Genomic DNA, 16,532 nt, shown 5'->3' with positions numbered 1-16,532 from the left:
CCTTTTCCAGCCCCGTACAGCAAAGCAGACCCCGGCCTAGACACTGTTTCCCCTCACCGGCGCCACAGGTTCTGGCCCAGCCCCCCCTGCCCCTCACAAGCTGCAAACCTGGCCTGAGCCAGGGGCGGGGCGAGGCCAGGTGGGGCAGGCTGAGGTCAGGGTTGGTTGCCTCAGAACCAGAACCCAAGGAAACAGCCTGAGGTGCTGCAGCCGGCTTGGAGGGCCCCCTGCCATTACTTGAGTTTTGAAGGAGCTGCGCAGGCCAGAGGGAAGTGCTTGGTGGATTCGGCCCGCGGGCCGTATTTTGCCCACGCCTATCTTAGCAAAATTATTTAATGTAAAATGAAATGGTATAAATGAATTAAAATGGAAAATTGTGATTAAAAAAATGACCTAGGTAAATTTAAAATATAGAGTAGTTTTCTCCAAACCCATACCAGACAATCATGTTAAATCTTTTGTCTTGGAGTTGGTGGAGGCTTTAGTATACCCAATTTCAGACTTATAGCTGTGCAAAAGTGAAATTATTAATCAGACCCAGGAACAAAATTTTCACTCTGATTATTAGTCTGTAGCTAAATTATTATGAAAGATTCCATGGAGTAGTGAATATTTAAATATGGCAGGCTGCCTATAATAATGATTCATTTTAACTCATTAGCTTACTTTTATCAGCTCTATGAATTCCCACCTGAAAAAAAATACTTATGGAGAGTATTCCATTAATAGACCTATATTCTTGGTTCCAAATGTCTGTTCATTTAGTCGTTTGATGTTAGAATATATTGAAAATGTTTAACAAAAGGTATACGTGCAGTTTTCCTGTAAGATAGAACAGAAGTACATTTAACTTTGGATCAAAAGCCCAGGCCATGTGACTTCAGCTTGTAGGATAGTCTGAAGAGTACTTTTTGCCTGAAAGCTTGTCCAAAATCTCTTTTAATAATACAGTTGTTAAAACAAACAAATGAACAAACAAAAAACCCTACAAATCTTTAAGTAATTGACAAATTGAAATATTCCAGTATTAAGCCCGGTCCTAAGTCTTGATGAAAGATTTCCAAACTGAAATTCAATGTTGGTGGTTGTGTTTTGTAGTGTTTACTAGTTATTTGTGAGCCATGTGATAATGGGTTCCATAGGTTCAGTTGCGAAACTGAATTAGATGAATCAATATTTGCTAAAATATTTCCACGCAATAGTTTTCATGCTTATCTGTAGCTGTTGTTACTATTAGCTACTGGGATTATAAATGTTTAAGATCAGTGTGGGAAGAAACGTCTGCATAGGTTGGAATGAAAAAGTTGTTTGAAAAATATCAATAAAATAAAAGCTTTGTTATCCAGCACCCATGGGGAATGCGGGGTGCTGGATAACAAAATATGCCAGTTAATTGAGAGGCCCAAACAGGTGTTTTTGCCTGTTCAGGCTGCCACTTCTCCCACCGTGTCTGGGGCGTCACCACCCCTCCTGTGGCATTGCTGACCCTCCCGCTACATTGCTGACCCTCCCGCAGGCCCCACAAGCCCTGAGGGACAGGGAAAGGGGGCCCCACGCAGCCTGCTATGCCACTTCTGGTTTCACTTTACTTTACAAGCCGGCATGCCGGTTAATAGAACATGCCGGCTTGTAAGGTGCCGATTAACAGAGTTTTTACTGTATATCGAAATGTAATTTGTGCAAAGAAAAAAGTTTGGTAATACTGGACTATAGGCAGCTGTGTTCTTCTGACTTATAAGATGCTACTACTGGCTTGCCATAGGGTTCAGGGCAAGTTGTTTTCAGTCACAAACTAGGAAAAATAAAACCTAAAAGTGCTAAATAATTAAATTGGGAATTTTCAATGGGACTTTGAAATACTTACTATAGATATTGTTAACACTATCCAGCTAGGGAACATTTCTTCCTCAAGAAAAAAAGGGTAACTGTTCATATCTTGGTTAGTGTGCTGGAGTATCTAAATTATCAGAACGACTAGCAAATATTTATATAGCCAAGATGATAGTAAAAATGCTATGTTACCTTATGAGTTTTACGAATTAGAATATATATTGGAAGGAATTGCATTGGTATATATGCTAGAGAATGTATTAACTTTATTACATGCGTGGGAAATGCTTAAACTTCACAGATAATATATACAACAAGCAAAAATTACCTGGTGCAGATATTGTGCACTCTTTTTTTTTTTTTTTGAGTCCTTGCACCTGTTTGAAAATGGCAGAATATACGTATGGTTGCTTGAAACAGAGATGAATCTAAAGCAAAAATAGCCTGATTAGTTCAAGATACTGTTAATCCTTCCCCCCCCAAAATTAAGTCTATTTTTTCTTAAATTTCAGGGTTCTGGACTTCATTCTAGTCAGTCAGCAGCTGGGGTTCCTCCACCATCCTTCCCAGGAGGAATCCCCCCCCCCCCTCCTCCCCCCCCCCCCCCACCACCACCATTACCTGGTGCAATCTCACCTCCACCTCCATTGCCTGGAGGGGGTGTACCTCCACCCCCACCCCCACCTCTGTTAGGTGGACCACCACCACCACCACTTCTCGGAGGCATACCTCCTCCTCCAGGATTTCCAGTATCGCTTCCTTATGGAATGAAGGAAAAGAAGAAGTACAAGCCTGAAGTAACTATGAAGAGAATCAACTGGTCAAAGGTATCTTAGTACTTTGATGCTTTTTTCCCCTCTTCCATACCCTCCACACAAAGGCTTTTGAGAGGATAAAGTGGTACAGGATGTGATTTTCTTTGATCTTATTAATAATCCAAGAAATCATCCCATTCATTGTTTCCTTAACCGGAGACCTTATTGTCATCCTTTCCACTGAAGTACTCTTTAAATGTTTATTTTCAAATAATATAGTTATAATTATAAAAATATATGATAAAATTAGATAATTGTTGTAAAAGTGTAAATCTCCTAAAATTAATATTATTTTTTCTTAATGAACAAAACCTGGGAAATGCTGAACATTTATCAAGGATCCATATTATACATTAATTTCTGCAGAGATTGGATATGAGCATTTGTTCTCAGGAGTTTGGCTCATTTTGATGTACTAGCATGTTTTAAAAGGTTCATGTGTAGTTGATTGGTTTTATTAGGGTAATTCAACAATCTGAAGATGAGAAATAATGACTTCTGAAAATTAACATTTTAGTAATATGTGCAGGCTTAAAACTTAGTGATTTCAATAGCTTAACTTTTAATAATCAGGAATGAAAAGGGAGAGTTAGTTGCATGTATATAATTGTATACGTACAATTTGTATGAATAAGGAAAGAGAACTCTGGGTTGAATTGTAGATGGAGCTATGGAAGAGTTCAAATTGAGATACCCTGCAAGTGATGTGGAAAAATGTAGAAAGGGGATCTTGGGCAAGATAGAAACCAGATACATGCAAGCTAACTAATACTTGCTCTATAGCTGTGGGTTGCTAGAAGAAGGAATGGGACTAGAGTACTACAAAAGAAAATCAGGCAAAGAGAGCTATGTTAATAGGGTCCTTCCACATTGAGAGGCACCAGTTACTTTTTCCACTCCTTAAGGTGCATCATAATCAATTCAGGGGTTAAGGATGAACCCTAGAATCTTTTTGGGCAGGGACACACATAACACTTAGAATGGTTGAGATTTGAGGTAAACCTGAAGTGGACAGACTTACAATCCTCTTAAACAGGTTTAAAGTAATCTGGAATGGTTTAAAATTGTACCTGGAAAATCAAGTAGGGGTGCACCAATAGAGGTTTTGAGGGTTGATACCAATAGCCGATTTTTAAGGAGGCATATTGGCCTATACGGATCTGATTTCTGATACAGCTGTGTGCAGCTGGTAAGTCTGTTGTGGTGGAAGGGGAGTGGAGGGGGGCAGATCAATGCGTCCTGCAGTGAGGGAGGGGGCAGGCGCTGCCCAGCTAGGGCAAGGAGCAGGATGGAGCTGCATTTCATCAAGCGGGGGTGGCTCCTGCCACTGCTTGCACCCCGGGAGAGCATGCGGGTATATGTCTCCTGATCTGCGCATGGAAAGGTGGGCAGGCTGGAGCCAGGACTGCCCCGAGCTCTTCTTGGCGGGGGCTGGGCTCAGGGCAGGGGCTACAGAGCGGGCTGCAGCCACTGCAAATTTTGCCATAGCCTCACTCGCAGTGCTGCTGCACGCCTGGTACAGCCCCAGCTCACCCCTAGCTCAGCACCCTGCCTCCACGCATGCACTGGTGCCATGGTAGTGGCATCTCTGGGAGCAGGGCTACGGCGAAATTTGGGGTGGCTGCAGCTTCCTGCATAGCCCCCTTCCTGAGCCTGGCTCTGGCTCCAGCCTGCTCACCCCGCCCTGCGCAGATCCAGGGGTACACATCCCCGCCCTGTGTTCTCCCAGGTGCAAGCAGTGGCGGGAGCCTTCCCCCCGCCCCAAATGAGCCGAGGCTCTGCCCTGTGCCCCGCCCCGGCTGGACAGCACCTGTCCCTGCCCCCTCCCTCACCGCAGGGGGGGGGGTGGGGGGGTCCACTGCCCCCCCCCCCTCCACCCCACCAGACTTAACAATTGCCTGCAAATCTCCACATGCTGCTGGGCTCTATTTCTTCCTGCCTACATGCTGCTCTGTGGCTGTGCACACACATGAGCATTTATTAACCAAATTATTGGCCTCATTGGGCCAATTTCTGATACAGGCAATTTTATTTTTATTGGTACTGATCCAGTATCGGTCTGATGTATTGGTGCACTTCTAAAATCAGGTATTGTTTCAGGGGCGCTCAACCCCCAGCCCAGGGGCCAGATGCAGCCTGGAGCACTGTCATCCAGCTCACAGGGCTCTCTATGGGTATGGAAGTTTGGTGGTGGGGAATTTAGTGCCTGATCCTAGAGCTTGGAGGTGGTGCTGGGTCTCAAGGCACATTCCCAGTGTTCAGGGATGGGAGGGTGTGGCTCGAGGCCACCCAGGGCCAAATCTTGGTACACAGGGAGGCAGGGAGGAGCTTCTGGGAAGTGAAGTGTGAGTTTAACCACTCCCTCCCCTTCTTCCCCAAGTCTTGCAACCACGCTGCAGCAGACTTCAATTCTGAATTGCTGTCTGTTGGAGTTTATTGAACTCATTTAGGAAATCAGGGAAAGCAGAAAAGTGAAAATACTCTGAGTCACTGGTCACCCACCCAGCTGGATCCCCTAAGTATGGGTGGAAGCAACCTTTCCCCACCCCTACTCCCACACCCACTTGCCCACTGCAGGGCATGCTTGGCTGGGTGCTTACCCTGGTGTCGGAGGCACAGAACTTCACAAAATTGTGAACCAGTTGCCAATGGCATTTGGGAATGGTTCAGTTGATGTGTTTGCACTCTTCATTGATTCTGAACTATAGTTTCCTTCCAAATGCTGATAAGTTCACAAATACCTTCTCATTGTTTTGCGCAAGATGTTTTTGGTTTCATCAGTTGCTGCAAGAGAATCAACGGAATCCTAAGCCCAATACGTTGCGCCATCCTGGCACTTAAGTGATAGTATAACTGACTTAAAAAAACAAATATATGGCTAAAATATGTTTGTATTGCCAAATTCTATGAGTGTGATGTACTTTGGAACTTCTGTGCACAGTAATATGAACAATTTGGGGATTCCATGGTGGGAGAAGACTTCAGCATTTCAGCTCTGTGGCACTGTGGCATGGCCTATGTCAGGGCAACCTATAGGCCAGGCAACAGACTTACAGGGCAACCTATAGGAAGCATATACTAGGGGTTCTGTATTGCTGTTGTAGAGAGCCTAGGGCAGTGGTTCTCAACTTTTTTGGACTTGAGGCACCTTTCTACAACTTTTATGAATTCAGTGGCACTCCAATTTCACAAACAAAGTTAAAGATTACAGTGCTTACTTCCTTGTAGAGATGCTGGCAGTGGAGATGGGATTGTCCAGGGAAGGATAAGCCTGAGCCTGGGCCTATTTGTTTAGTTTATCTGCATACCTCTTTATACCACCTCGCTTATCTCCTCACACCCCATTGCACCCTTCAAAAGGTCTGGCTGCAGGCACCACAGGATGCCCAGCACCCTGGTTGAGAATGACTGGTCTAGGATTTTAACTTCAACTCTGTCTTCTGAAGATGCTTCCACTGTGTTCCTTCTCAGCTTTTAACATTTTGTCTCCAAAAGTATTTTTAGATAATTATCCATTCATTTCTTAAAAGCTTTGTATCTTGAAATATTCTGAAATAGTCTGTAACAAAATATGAAAAAAAATCCTGAGGCAAATGCTTTTAACAAATAACATACAAACTTATATGATCACAAATACCTATTTAAAAGGTATTAATTTATAATGACATTAAATTATTTGTGCAGTTTTTCAAAGGCATATAGTGGAAATCAACATTTTTTATTCTGTTTTTAAGTTTGTTTTTATATATGTGCCATGCATTGTGAAAGAATCACTTGGATACCGTATAATCTTTTTGTGTTGCTTGTTAACAGTTAGTCAAAATGGCCTTAAACAGATTTTTTCACTAATCTATTACTGTGGGAGATGGGCCACTTCTCTTATTTACCTACCTTCTGGCAGTTGTAAAGTTTAGCACACATCTTGTAAAAGTGAGAATACTACCCAGCAATGTGTTCCTTATTAGAAGCTTAGCATAAATAAGGTTAAGTTATTCAGATCACTTCTATGATTTAGACACCAGTTTCTAAATTAGTAATTACTGCATTTTGTTTTTTAGTACCTGAACAGCATACAGTTGTTTGTTAGGGCAGAAGACTTGCAGACTTGTAGTTGGTGAAAGTTGTGAAGCTATTTGGGTTTTATGTACACTATAAACACAATAGAATGCATAATACAAAACCTTTCAATTTTAAATTGCACATATACAATGTTTAGACTGAGGGGAACCTTTTCCATTTTGGTCTATGATTCTGGAATATATACAAGAAGAAATTGTTTATTACTATACATGAAACCCTTTGCATAACTTAAATTTATTTTAAATTGTTTGTGAGGAATGATTGAACCAGAAAAAGAGTAGTTATGTGTAAACCTTTTTATTTAGGCCTACCCTTTCTGTGAACTTAGAAAACAGTATTTGAATACTTTTAGCAAGCTAGTTAGGTCTAACAATGCCTAACGTATATGCATAAAATAGTGTGGGTGTGTTTGAAATGTTGGCTAATGCATCATAATGACGCTCTTAAAATTACAGTTCCCTCTGTAGTGCAGAACAATCATAATTAGTTCATGGAATGGCTATTGCTTAGCTTGAAATAAAGCTAGGGAAAAGTGTTCAGCTGGAGGATAAATACGCTTTTGGGAAAAATGAGCACAGACTAGTTAGTAGTTATGAGACTTGAATTTATTAGCAGGTGGCAATGTAAGTCTTAACTGAAACAGATACATGGATGGTCTGAATCACTTCTGGGTTATCTTGTGTACAGTAAAAGTAACCCTGCAGATTGAGTTTTTCAAGTTGAAGCCAGCACTGTTCATTGTATAATAAGGGGATATAATTTGTGGAAGCATCTATATTTGCTAGGTGTAGACAAATGTGTGAATCTCTTTCTGCTTAGTGTCATGCTTTCAGTCAGTGCATCCAGTGCTTCAGCCCCAAAGAAAATTTAACATTATAGCTGATTCTGCACAATTGTCAGAACCAACAGTTGGGGTTGAAGGCTATTTGAAGGATATTTTAAATCAATCTGGTGACTTTTGTACTTTATTAATATCACCACCCATTACCACCACAGAGAAGATAAAAGACAGAGCACACCCCTTCTCTCACTTCTTTTCAATTGCCTTTCTGAGTCAGAGAAACCCATCACTTGAGTCCTGCCTGTCAATTGGCTACAATTCTTCCCTGTTCTTTTGTTGTTACTTTATCTTTTTTTCCCTCCACCCAAAAAACACATTTTGGAGGTTCTTAAAATTGTTTTGAGGTGCTTCATGCTAATTGCACCCCCTCATTTCTGTTCTCTGCTATTCTTAATGGCACTGACATTTTGCATTGCAAGAGGCAGAGTATTCTCCTCCTGAGTGATCTTATATAAAACCCTTAACTTGCTTTATTCCTTTCTGTGACTTGGATGAAGACCGTACACTTTCTTCATAATGCCTTAGCTCAAATCACCAGGTTTTTATAGCTGTCCCTTTTTTCTGCCTTGGAGTCCCGTAGGAGTCCCTATTCAGGGAATCCCATGCATCTGATAAATGTAACATTTGGTCATTTTAAGCTGAGGAGAAGGAATGAGCATGAGGGAAAGCTGTGCATGCTCCTACTTGATAATTCCCTTGGATCTTTCCTTGATTTGCTTGTGCATGCCTGCACCACATCTTCACAACACCTATCATCCTTGCTATTGCTGTGTTGCTTAGCACCAATTTTGTTGCTCTAGAACTAGGTTAAAAAGGAATTCCTCTTCAACATCTTCATATAGAGCTCTCTGCTTGCTGTGGCCATTCATGCTGATAGAGGAATGCACCCCCTCGAGGAAAGCCAGTACTGCTCTGACATGTTCTGAGGCCTCCCAGTTGTGTAAATATCTGGAGGAGGATAACAGGGGTTCCGGGCTGACATCCTCATCTATCTTCTCCAGACCTTAGGGAGATCCATCTCAAGAGAGTGCCTACAGAAACTATAGACAGACATTTAGTTTCTCTAGGGAGCGTTCTTGCTCTCTCAGGAGAAACCATGAGTGTACAGAAGTTCACAATTTTTCTCCCAGAGTAAAAGTGGCTACTCTGGGAGAAAAATAACTTGGGAACAACCCAAGTGAAGTGACTCCCAGGAGACTTTCTCAGGAGATCGAATGTCTGTATAGGCAGGGCTTCAAAAGAAGTTACAGAGCAGTTCTCCAGAATCCCAGTGTGCTCTGCTCCCTTTGTATCCTACAGGGCCAGGGAGAGCATGCGTCTCTGCTCATAGCCAAACAGGGAGCAGAACATGACCCCCCTCTCCTCCCCCCCCGCCCCGAGTGCTTCAGGCTGGAAAAGCCCAGTGGTTAAGTACTTGGGGGGCATGTTCTGCTCCTGAATTTTTCAGTGGTTCGGGGGCTACTCAGGGCAGACCAGAACTAGCCAACCCACCCCTGTACCCACGTAACCCCAGCCCCAACTGCAACACTTAAGTGCTGGGAAGTTCAGATCTGGCCCAAGTACAGATGGCCTGGGCTGAGCAGAGCACATAAGGATCCCTAGGCCCCCAGGCAGCACTGGCCTCTGTCTTGCCTTCAGGTCCTTATGCACCACACTTCAATGTGGCATGCTCTACTTCTTGTTCCACCACTGAAAATGACCTCGATCTAGTCCTGCCATTCCAATTTTCTAGGACTTCACAGGAAGCCACTGTATTTGGCACCACAGTGTCCATACCTATCTGGACTAACCCAAACAGGAATTTCTTACCTGTGCTAGAGTTTGTAATTTTTCTTAAAAATGCATGGAATTCCTTTACTTACTCCATCTCCTTTCCTGTTTGCAGTGGCAGTAGCCCACATAGTGAGATACCAGGTTGGCCGTAAGAGAGGAGGAGTTGGACTAGATCTCTATGACAAGAGATCCTATTTTTAGGATCTCTTGCCATGCGACTTCACATTGTAATCTTCTGTCTTGCTTTGCTGTCTTCCAGTTTCGGAGAGTCCTTTCTTTCATGCATATAAGATGAAAGGCTTGTGTCCAAAACTGTCCTGTGAGCTACTTTAGATAGTAGCATGGTGTGCCCTGGCTGCTGCTGTAATCCTGAGAGGGGTTCTGGGCTCCCAAAGGAAATTCAAACAGCAGTGGGAGAACTCCTTTTTGAGGGCTTCAACTGTTCTTCCTTCTACAACAGAAGACTGCCCATTCATTGAAGGTCTTAAAAGCTATTTGGTATCTACTTGGTCATTTTGTTCTCCTCCCATCCCAGCCTTGAGTTCTACTTTGGATCTGTCCTTCCCAGTACCTGCATCTTATCCACTGCTCACTGGTTTGAGTCTCCAAAAAAAAAAAAAAGGCAGAGAATGCATAGGCACTGCTGTTTCAGACCCACCCACCCACCCATTGTGACCACCTAGAGAAGTAGGGGCTTGGATAATATATTCAGGAGATGCTCTCAGCCCTTCTTCCCTCTCTTTCATGACTGCTTGACTGTTTTTTTTCCCTTGGTTTGGAAGAGAATTATTATAGGGCAGAGGGTTTTAGTTGCATTTGAGTGTGTCATAGCTGGCCACTCTTTCTGTCCCATTTTGGACTATGCTCCTTTTTCATTAGGAGGGGACATTGCTGTTTTCTTTGGGTTCAGTACAATGTGTTCCATTGCAACTGAGAGGAAAAGTGTTCTACAGACCATGAGAGAGAGACATATTAGCAGCTATTATTCCATCTTTGGGCAAGGGTACTGACTAGCATCTCTCAGCCTGAGAACTGCTGATTTCCACATTGCCATCTATCTTTCAAATGGACAGTTTGTTTCTTTGTAGCCTGGGACCATTAGCAGTATTGTGTCTTTCTTTTCTTGAGAGCCATGGTGGAAGCTGCATATTCCAGGAAATTGGGGTTTGCAGTCTTCCCTTCCCTGGACTAATGGCTTATGAAAAATCCTCCAGCAGATCATGTATTGGTCAGTCTTGGAATGACCACAGATCTCTTCTAGTTATTGGATATCCTGGTAAATTACCAAAAATCAATTTTGACCCTGGTTGAATCATTGGTTTTCACAATGTTGAAATGTTTCATATTGTGTCAAGGTACAGTACTGGGAAAGCCATTCAGGAAATTTAGGAAGCATTTCCTTGCTCTGAGGAGCCTGATCCTTGAGCTTGAAAAGTACCCAAGAACTTGGAAAACGTTGCCTGAATTACGTTTATCATACTGAGAACCTTGACAAGGTTAACCTCTCAAAACTCTAAAGTGGACAGAAAAAACTTTGGTGGGGTGTCCTATCCTTTATTCCTTCAGTTTGGGTTGAAATCCACCCATATATAAGAATACTTGCTTTTGTGGATTGGAGTATACCTTAGTCCAGTTACTGGTAAGTAACTCTTTTCTATTGATCCACATTGCTATGGAAAACTTATATCTACTTCTATAGATCCTAACACATAGTAACTGCTGCTTATTATAAGCAGGGGTCGCATCTCTTGAAATTCAGGTCACAGAAGTATCAGCAAAATAAAATACGTTAGTCTAATCATTGACCACATTGATGTTAGTGAGCCAAAACATATATTCAACCCACCTTTCAAATACTGCTTTGCTGGGGCCAATGAAATGTAATGGAAAGATATCTTCAAGAAGTGTGTGTGTGTGTGTGTGTGTGTGTGTGTGTGTGTGTGAGGGAGAGGGAGTTTCAAAATCAGGCTTCTTGCAAATCATGTATCCACTGCTATCGGGGGTGGGAACAAAACTTCTCCTATTCACAGTTAATTCCTTGAATACATAATCTTAATTTTCACTTCAGTGGAAATCTGGGAAGTTGTTTAACAGCACTCCAGAAAGGAGTCCCAAGTAATAGAAATAATATGAATAATAAGATCATTCATTTAGATTTTATATATTTTGAGTTCCATGGCTAGTTCCATTAACTTGAAGGAATAAAAATAGTTCAGTGGGTTAGAGAGGCTATATAGTATGTAAGAACCTCTGTGTAGAAATATATGGCTTGTGAACTTAAATAAATTACTGTGACCATTATTTTGCCCTATCATTTAAAACCCTAAAATCTGTCAAACAAAAATGAGAATTAAATAAAATGAATTATTAAATCACTTTTATATGTAAGTAAATATTTGAGCATTCCTTAAATGACTTTTTAAAAATCTGAGTTGTTAACTTGGAAAACAGTTGACATTTTGTTCTCCTTATGCCTTTACATCATATTTCTGTAGTAAAATAAAAAGTTGTGTAATGATCTCATTTAATTTCTCCTCTTTACTGTAGGGAGATTTGTTTCAGGTTTCTCTTATTTTACACTTTACAATTTCTTTAGCTTTTGCTTTGAGGTGACTACTTTCATAAGCTTTATTTAGTTTCTTTATTTACAAAGAGCTGGTTTGCCCACATGTCTTTTAGTCATTAATTCCAGGGGCATATAAATAAAGTTAGAGTGATGCAACATGTTCAGATCCTCTCAGGAGCTTATTAACTGTGTAAGGCTCTCATTCGAGGAAGCAGGATGAAGTTGAGTTACTTGCACTCTATTCCTTAATGTGCTGTGCTTTCCATTAGGCCTCTGGACCTGCCCTTACATGTTTATTCTAATTAGATTTACAGTTAATATAAAAATAACTGATTTAAAATACAGTAGACTGGATTTGTAAAATTAAAAGTGAAATGTTGGAGTTTTTGTCTTCTAGTTGTTTTTTGCTAATTAGAAAAATGTAAGCATAAGGTGTTCTTTCTGCTGGATGATTCATGAAAATATCTCGGTAATATTTAAATGTGTCTAAAATTAAGACTATTGCTGAGGTCTGAAGGGGGCAAAGCACTAAAATGTCTTTCAGTCTATGCAACTAAAATATTGTCATGCTTTATTTCAACAACATCAAATAAAAGCAGTAATTAAAACAATTCCTACTGCTAATGCAGAACAGAAGTGAAGTTAGTCCTTGATGAGGTATTATAGAAAACTGGGAACTTGATTGCTGCTGCATAACAAAAAGAAAAGGAAAAGTGGAAACTCGAGTGTTTCAAAAGTTGAACTTGCTTAATTGGTAGAATTGCATTATGGGTAGAAGTAATGTTTTGAGATCAGTTTCTGCTCTGAATCATGCAGATTTATAGTCTTTTTAAGGCAGTGTTAACACTATGCTTATTTATATAGGTGTGATTATTTTTCTTAAGGCAAAGGTGTGTAATTTATAGAATGACTTTCTATAGGAAATCTTATGTTTAAGAATTCTTTATCTCCTACAGCCTTTTTTGAATGTTTTTGTCTTCCGTAAGATTCCTTAATCTTTACCTAATGTATCTTGATGTTGCAATCATTTTTTGACTGATATTTTGCCTTGAGTGTCACAGGCCAGCTAGGCACTATGAGTGTATTAGCTGTTAGGCTGCTGGGTTCGGGATCAAGGAGGCGAGTCGGGAGTGAAGTAAAGGCAAATTTTCTTATTTCTTTGCATTCAAAAGTTAACAGAAAGGTTAATGCGACAAACAGATAGTACAGTAATAAAGAGCTAATAGTGAATGATAACAACAGATAGAATGACAAAGAGTTCCCACATGGGGCTGGCAACTTATTGGCAGGCTCTCTATGCCAGGTACACGCCAAGTTGTTCCAGCGAAGTCAGGCGTCCCTGATCAACGCTGTCCGAGGGGTCACTGGGAAGGTTCCTCGGTCAGGATCCAGTCCTTGCTCACACTGGGAGTCCAGGGTCCAGGCTTGGTACAGCGATGGTCCTTCTGTCCTGTCCTTCTAACTGGTCACTTGACATGCACGTTCCTTTATACCTTATCTTGTGCTGATCTGTTGGCTTTAGAGCCACTCACAATCTTGCCCTATAGCTGTTACCTTATGAGATCAAAAGGTGTTAGAAATTATCATGAAAGGTTACCGCCTGAACTTGGGTTTACCCAGTAAGCAAATTACACCACATTACTTTGAGGTTTGAAATTAACATTACTCTGCCCAAGCTGAACTCTTGTTTTTTTTATTCCTTGGATTCCTAGGAATGTGCTAATTATTTTAGGTGGTCAGATCTTGTTATGGCTGACCTTTAAAAAACCTGTTAGATCAGCTGATCTTGTAGTTTGCTTATTGTTGGGGCCCATGATCGCTGCAAACAGTTAGATTCAACACTTTGGTTAAATTGTGACAGACAAATTCCACTTGCAGGTTGCAAACTTGTAAGCTTTGCATTAGCTAATCTTAACTGCTAAACAAGTGCCTGGATGTCTCCAAGAGCATATATTTATTGCTCATGATAGTAACCCCTCTGATTCTGGCCGCCACACTTGAGCAGGTATTCTCAATGAATAAGTAAGGTCTGTACTTTTTTTTCAAGTATCGTGACAGATGAAAGTACTCATGCAACTAAGTATTTTGATTTGACCAGCCTAATTCTCACCTGCCAGCTCAGGTTCTCTCCTTGGTTCTTCAGTTTCTTACCTGTGTTTGCCTGTTGCAGTCCCTATCAGGATACATTTATAAGGAAGAATACCTCTCTGTCCTATTTGACTAGAATCTCAAATTGAGAATTAATTTCCAGAAACAACTTCTGCTTTCTATTCCCTTCCTAGAGGCTGAATAACTTTACTATTATTTCTTAAAGGGATATGTGTGAAGTTATGCTGTTTGTAATATAACTGTTTTGAAACATGATCTATTTAAGATAGGAAAAATGTTAGTAAAGTACACAGGAAAGTTCACATAATATAGGTACATCAAGCTCAGCATGGTGAGGGGAGATCTACCTTGTCCCATCATGTAAGGGTTGGAATTTTTTATGATGAAGAAAACCAAGTTGCTGCTTTGACTCTTTTAATCAGCCTAGCAGCCTCTGGCCTTTGTCTCTCTAAAGATTTTGCTATCCTTGATCTGCTTAATTAGTTCCTCAATCAGTGGTACTTCTAGTTGTTGAAGTTCATTATCATCTCAGGGAACAGTTTTCCCCAAATAATTTTCTGAAGAAACCACCTCTTAAGGTGTGTGTGTCTGGGTGTGTTTGAGTTATCCGAAAGGTGGAGAAACACAAAGTGGAGACTGTGGGTTTGCTTACATCAGGGGTGGGCAAAATACGGCCCACAGGCCAGATCCGGCCCGCGGGGCCATTCTATCCAGCCCGCGGGGCCCTTAAAAATTTAGAAAATTAATATTCATCTGCCCTTGGTTCCTGTAAAAAATGACAGGAACCAATGGCAGTAGGACCCAGGGGAAGCCCAGCAGGCTCCCACAACAGCAGGGCCAGCCCAGCCCTGCCCCCCAGCTGGAAGCCCCAGAAGGGGCTTCTGGCCTGAGACCAAGTGGCTGCCCTGTGCTGGAACCTCAGGCAAGGGGGGGAAGGCAGGGGGGGACCCCAGACAGCAAAGGAGCCCGGGGAAAAGTGGCCCGGGGAAAAGCTGAGCATGGGGGGGGGGAAGCTCCCTGTGCTGCAGCCATTTGGAGCTCGTGTGCTGCAGCCATTTGGACCTGTTGGGGGGCTGCCTGTGCCTGATCGGAACAGCCCCACATGGGCTGCGAGTGGCTGCAGCAGGGAGCGCTGGCCACGCTGTGGGGGAAGATATGCTTTCCCCCCTCCCCAGCACTCAGCTTTTCCCCGGGCTCCTTCCCTGCTCCTTCCTGGCACAGGGAAAAGCAGCCCCTTGCGTGCCCTGTGGCCGGTGCTCCCTGATGCAGCTGCTTGCAGCCCATGTGGGGCTGTCCAGAGCAGGTATAGCATGGAGCGCTGGCTACGGGGCAGGGAGGGGGCTGCTTTTTCTCCCCCCCATGCTCAGCACCACCTTGTAACCCAGCGGCACTGCTAGTCTGGGCCCTGCACCAGCTCACTTGTCGGGGCTGCGTGTGGCGGCAACAGCTGTGGCCCCCGTTTGGTGTATTCTGGGCTTGAGGAAGTTTGCTTCTGGTGATGAGGTTAGCGAGGTTCAGTGCTTGTTTGAAGGCTAGGATGGGTGGCTCTGGGAAGATCTTTTTAAGAATAGGGTCTCTTTCTAGTATGGGTTGCAATTATTTGAGGATTTTATGTATGGGTTTGAGGGAGGGGTGATATGACATAACCAGCAGTGTGCGATTTGTGGGGGTTTTTCTTCTGTACTGCAGCAGTTCTTCATGTGGTATCTGGTTGGCTCTTTCAAATGTGCAATTTATCTCTCTGGAGGAGTGTCCTTGTTGGACGAAAGCCTTTTTAAGATTGGTGAGGTGGCAATCCCGGGTGTTCTCTTCAGTGCAAATTTGGTGGTATCTGAGGGCTTGGCTGTATATCACAGCTTTTTTGGTGTAGTTAGGGTGATTGCTGGTTCTGTCCAGATATGCATGTTGGTCTGTCGGTTTCTTGTATAATGTGGTCTGTATTTTATCATTCTGGATACTGATCATCGTGTCTAAAAAGGAGATGCTGGTGCTGGAGTATTCTAGAGCAAGTTGGATGGAGGGATGGTGATTGTTGAATTTGATGGAACTCAATCGGAGATTGTAGGTTTTCAGTCCAAATGATGACTATGTCATCGATATATCTTAAGTATAACAAGGGTTTGATGGTGCAGTTCTTGAGGAAGTCTTCTTCCAGGTGGCTCATAAAAAGGTTGGCATACTGTGGGGCCGTTTTGATGCCCATAGCTGTTCCCATTGTCTGGAGGAAGTGTTGGTTATTAAAAGTGAAATTGTTGTGTGTGAGGATGAAGTGTATAAGCTCAGTGATATCTTTGGGTCTGTATTCTGGGTTGTAATCTTGTTCCTGTAGATATGTAAGGCAGGCATGGATGCCATCCTGGTGTGGGATGTTGGTGTATAGGCTGGTAACGTCCATGGTGGCTAGGAGTGTGTTGCTGGGAAGGTGGTCTATGTTTTTAAGTTTCCGTAGCAAGTCTGTGGTGTCTTGGACAAAACTTGCTCTGTGGGTGACAAGCGGTTTTAGGATGGATTCAACAAA

General features: G+C 42.4%; 1 protein-coding gene across 1 annotated transcript in view; it reads left to right on the top strand.

The window, feature by feature from the left end:
- LOC102384216 (protein diaphanous homolog 2) overlaps nt 1-16,532 on the top strand; it is a gene marked incomplete at its 3' end in the record, with an annotated part of 232,060 nt that overhangs the window by 66,224 nt on the left and 149,304 nt on the right. The window contains exon 13 of the mRNA XM_006030052.2: nt 2,343-2,657. Coding sequence (XP_006030114.2) covers nt 2,343-2,657 — 315 coding nt within the window. The remainder of the gene's footprint in view (nt 1-2,342; nt 2,658-16,532) is intronic.

Source organism: Alligator sinensis, unplaced genomic scaffold (genome assembly GCF_000455745.1).
Source record: "Alligator sinensis unplaced genomic scaffold, ASM45574v1 scaffold593_1, whole genome shotgun sequence".
Classification (NCBI taxonomy): domain Eukaryota; kingdom Metazoa; phylum Chordata; order Crocodylia; family Alligatoridae; genus Alligator; species Alligator sinensis.
This window is presented reverse-complemented; position numbering and strand designations above follow the sequence as displayed.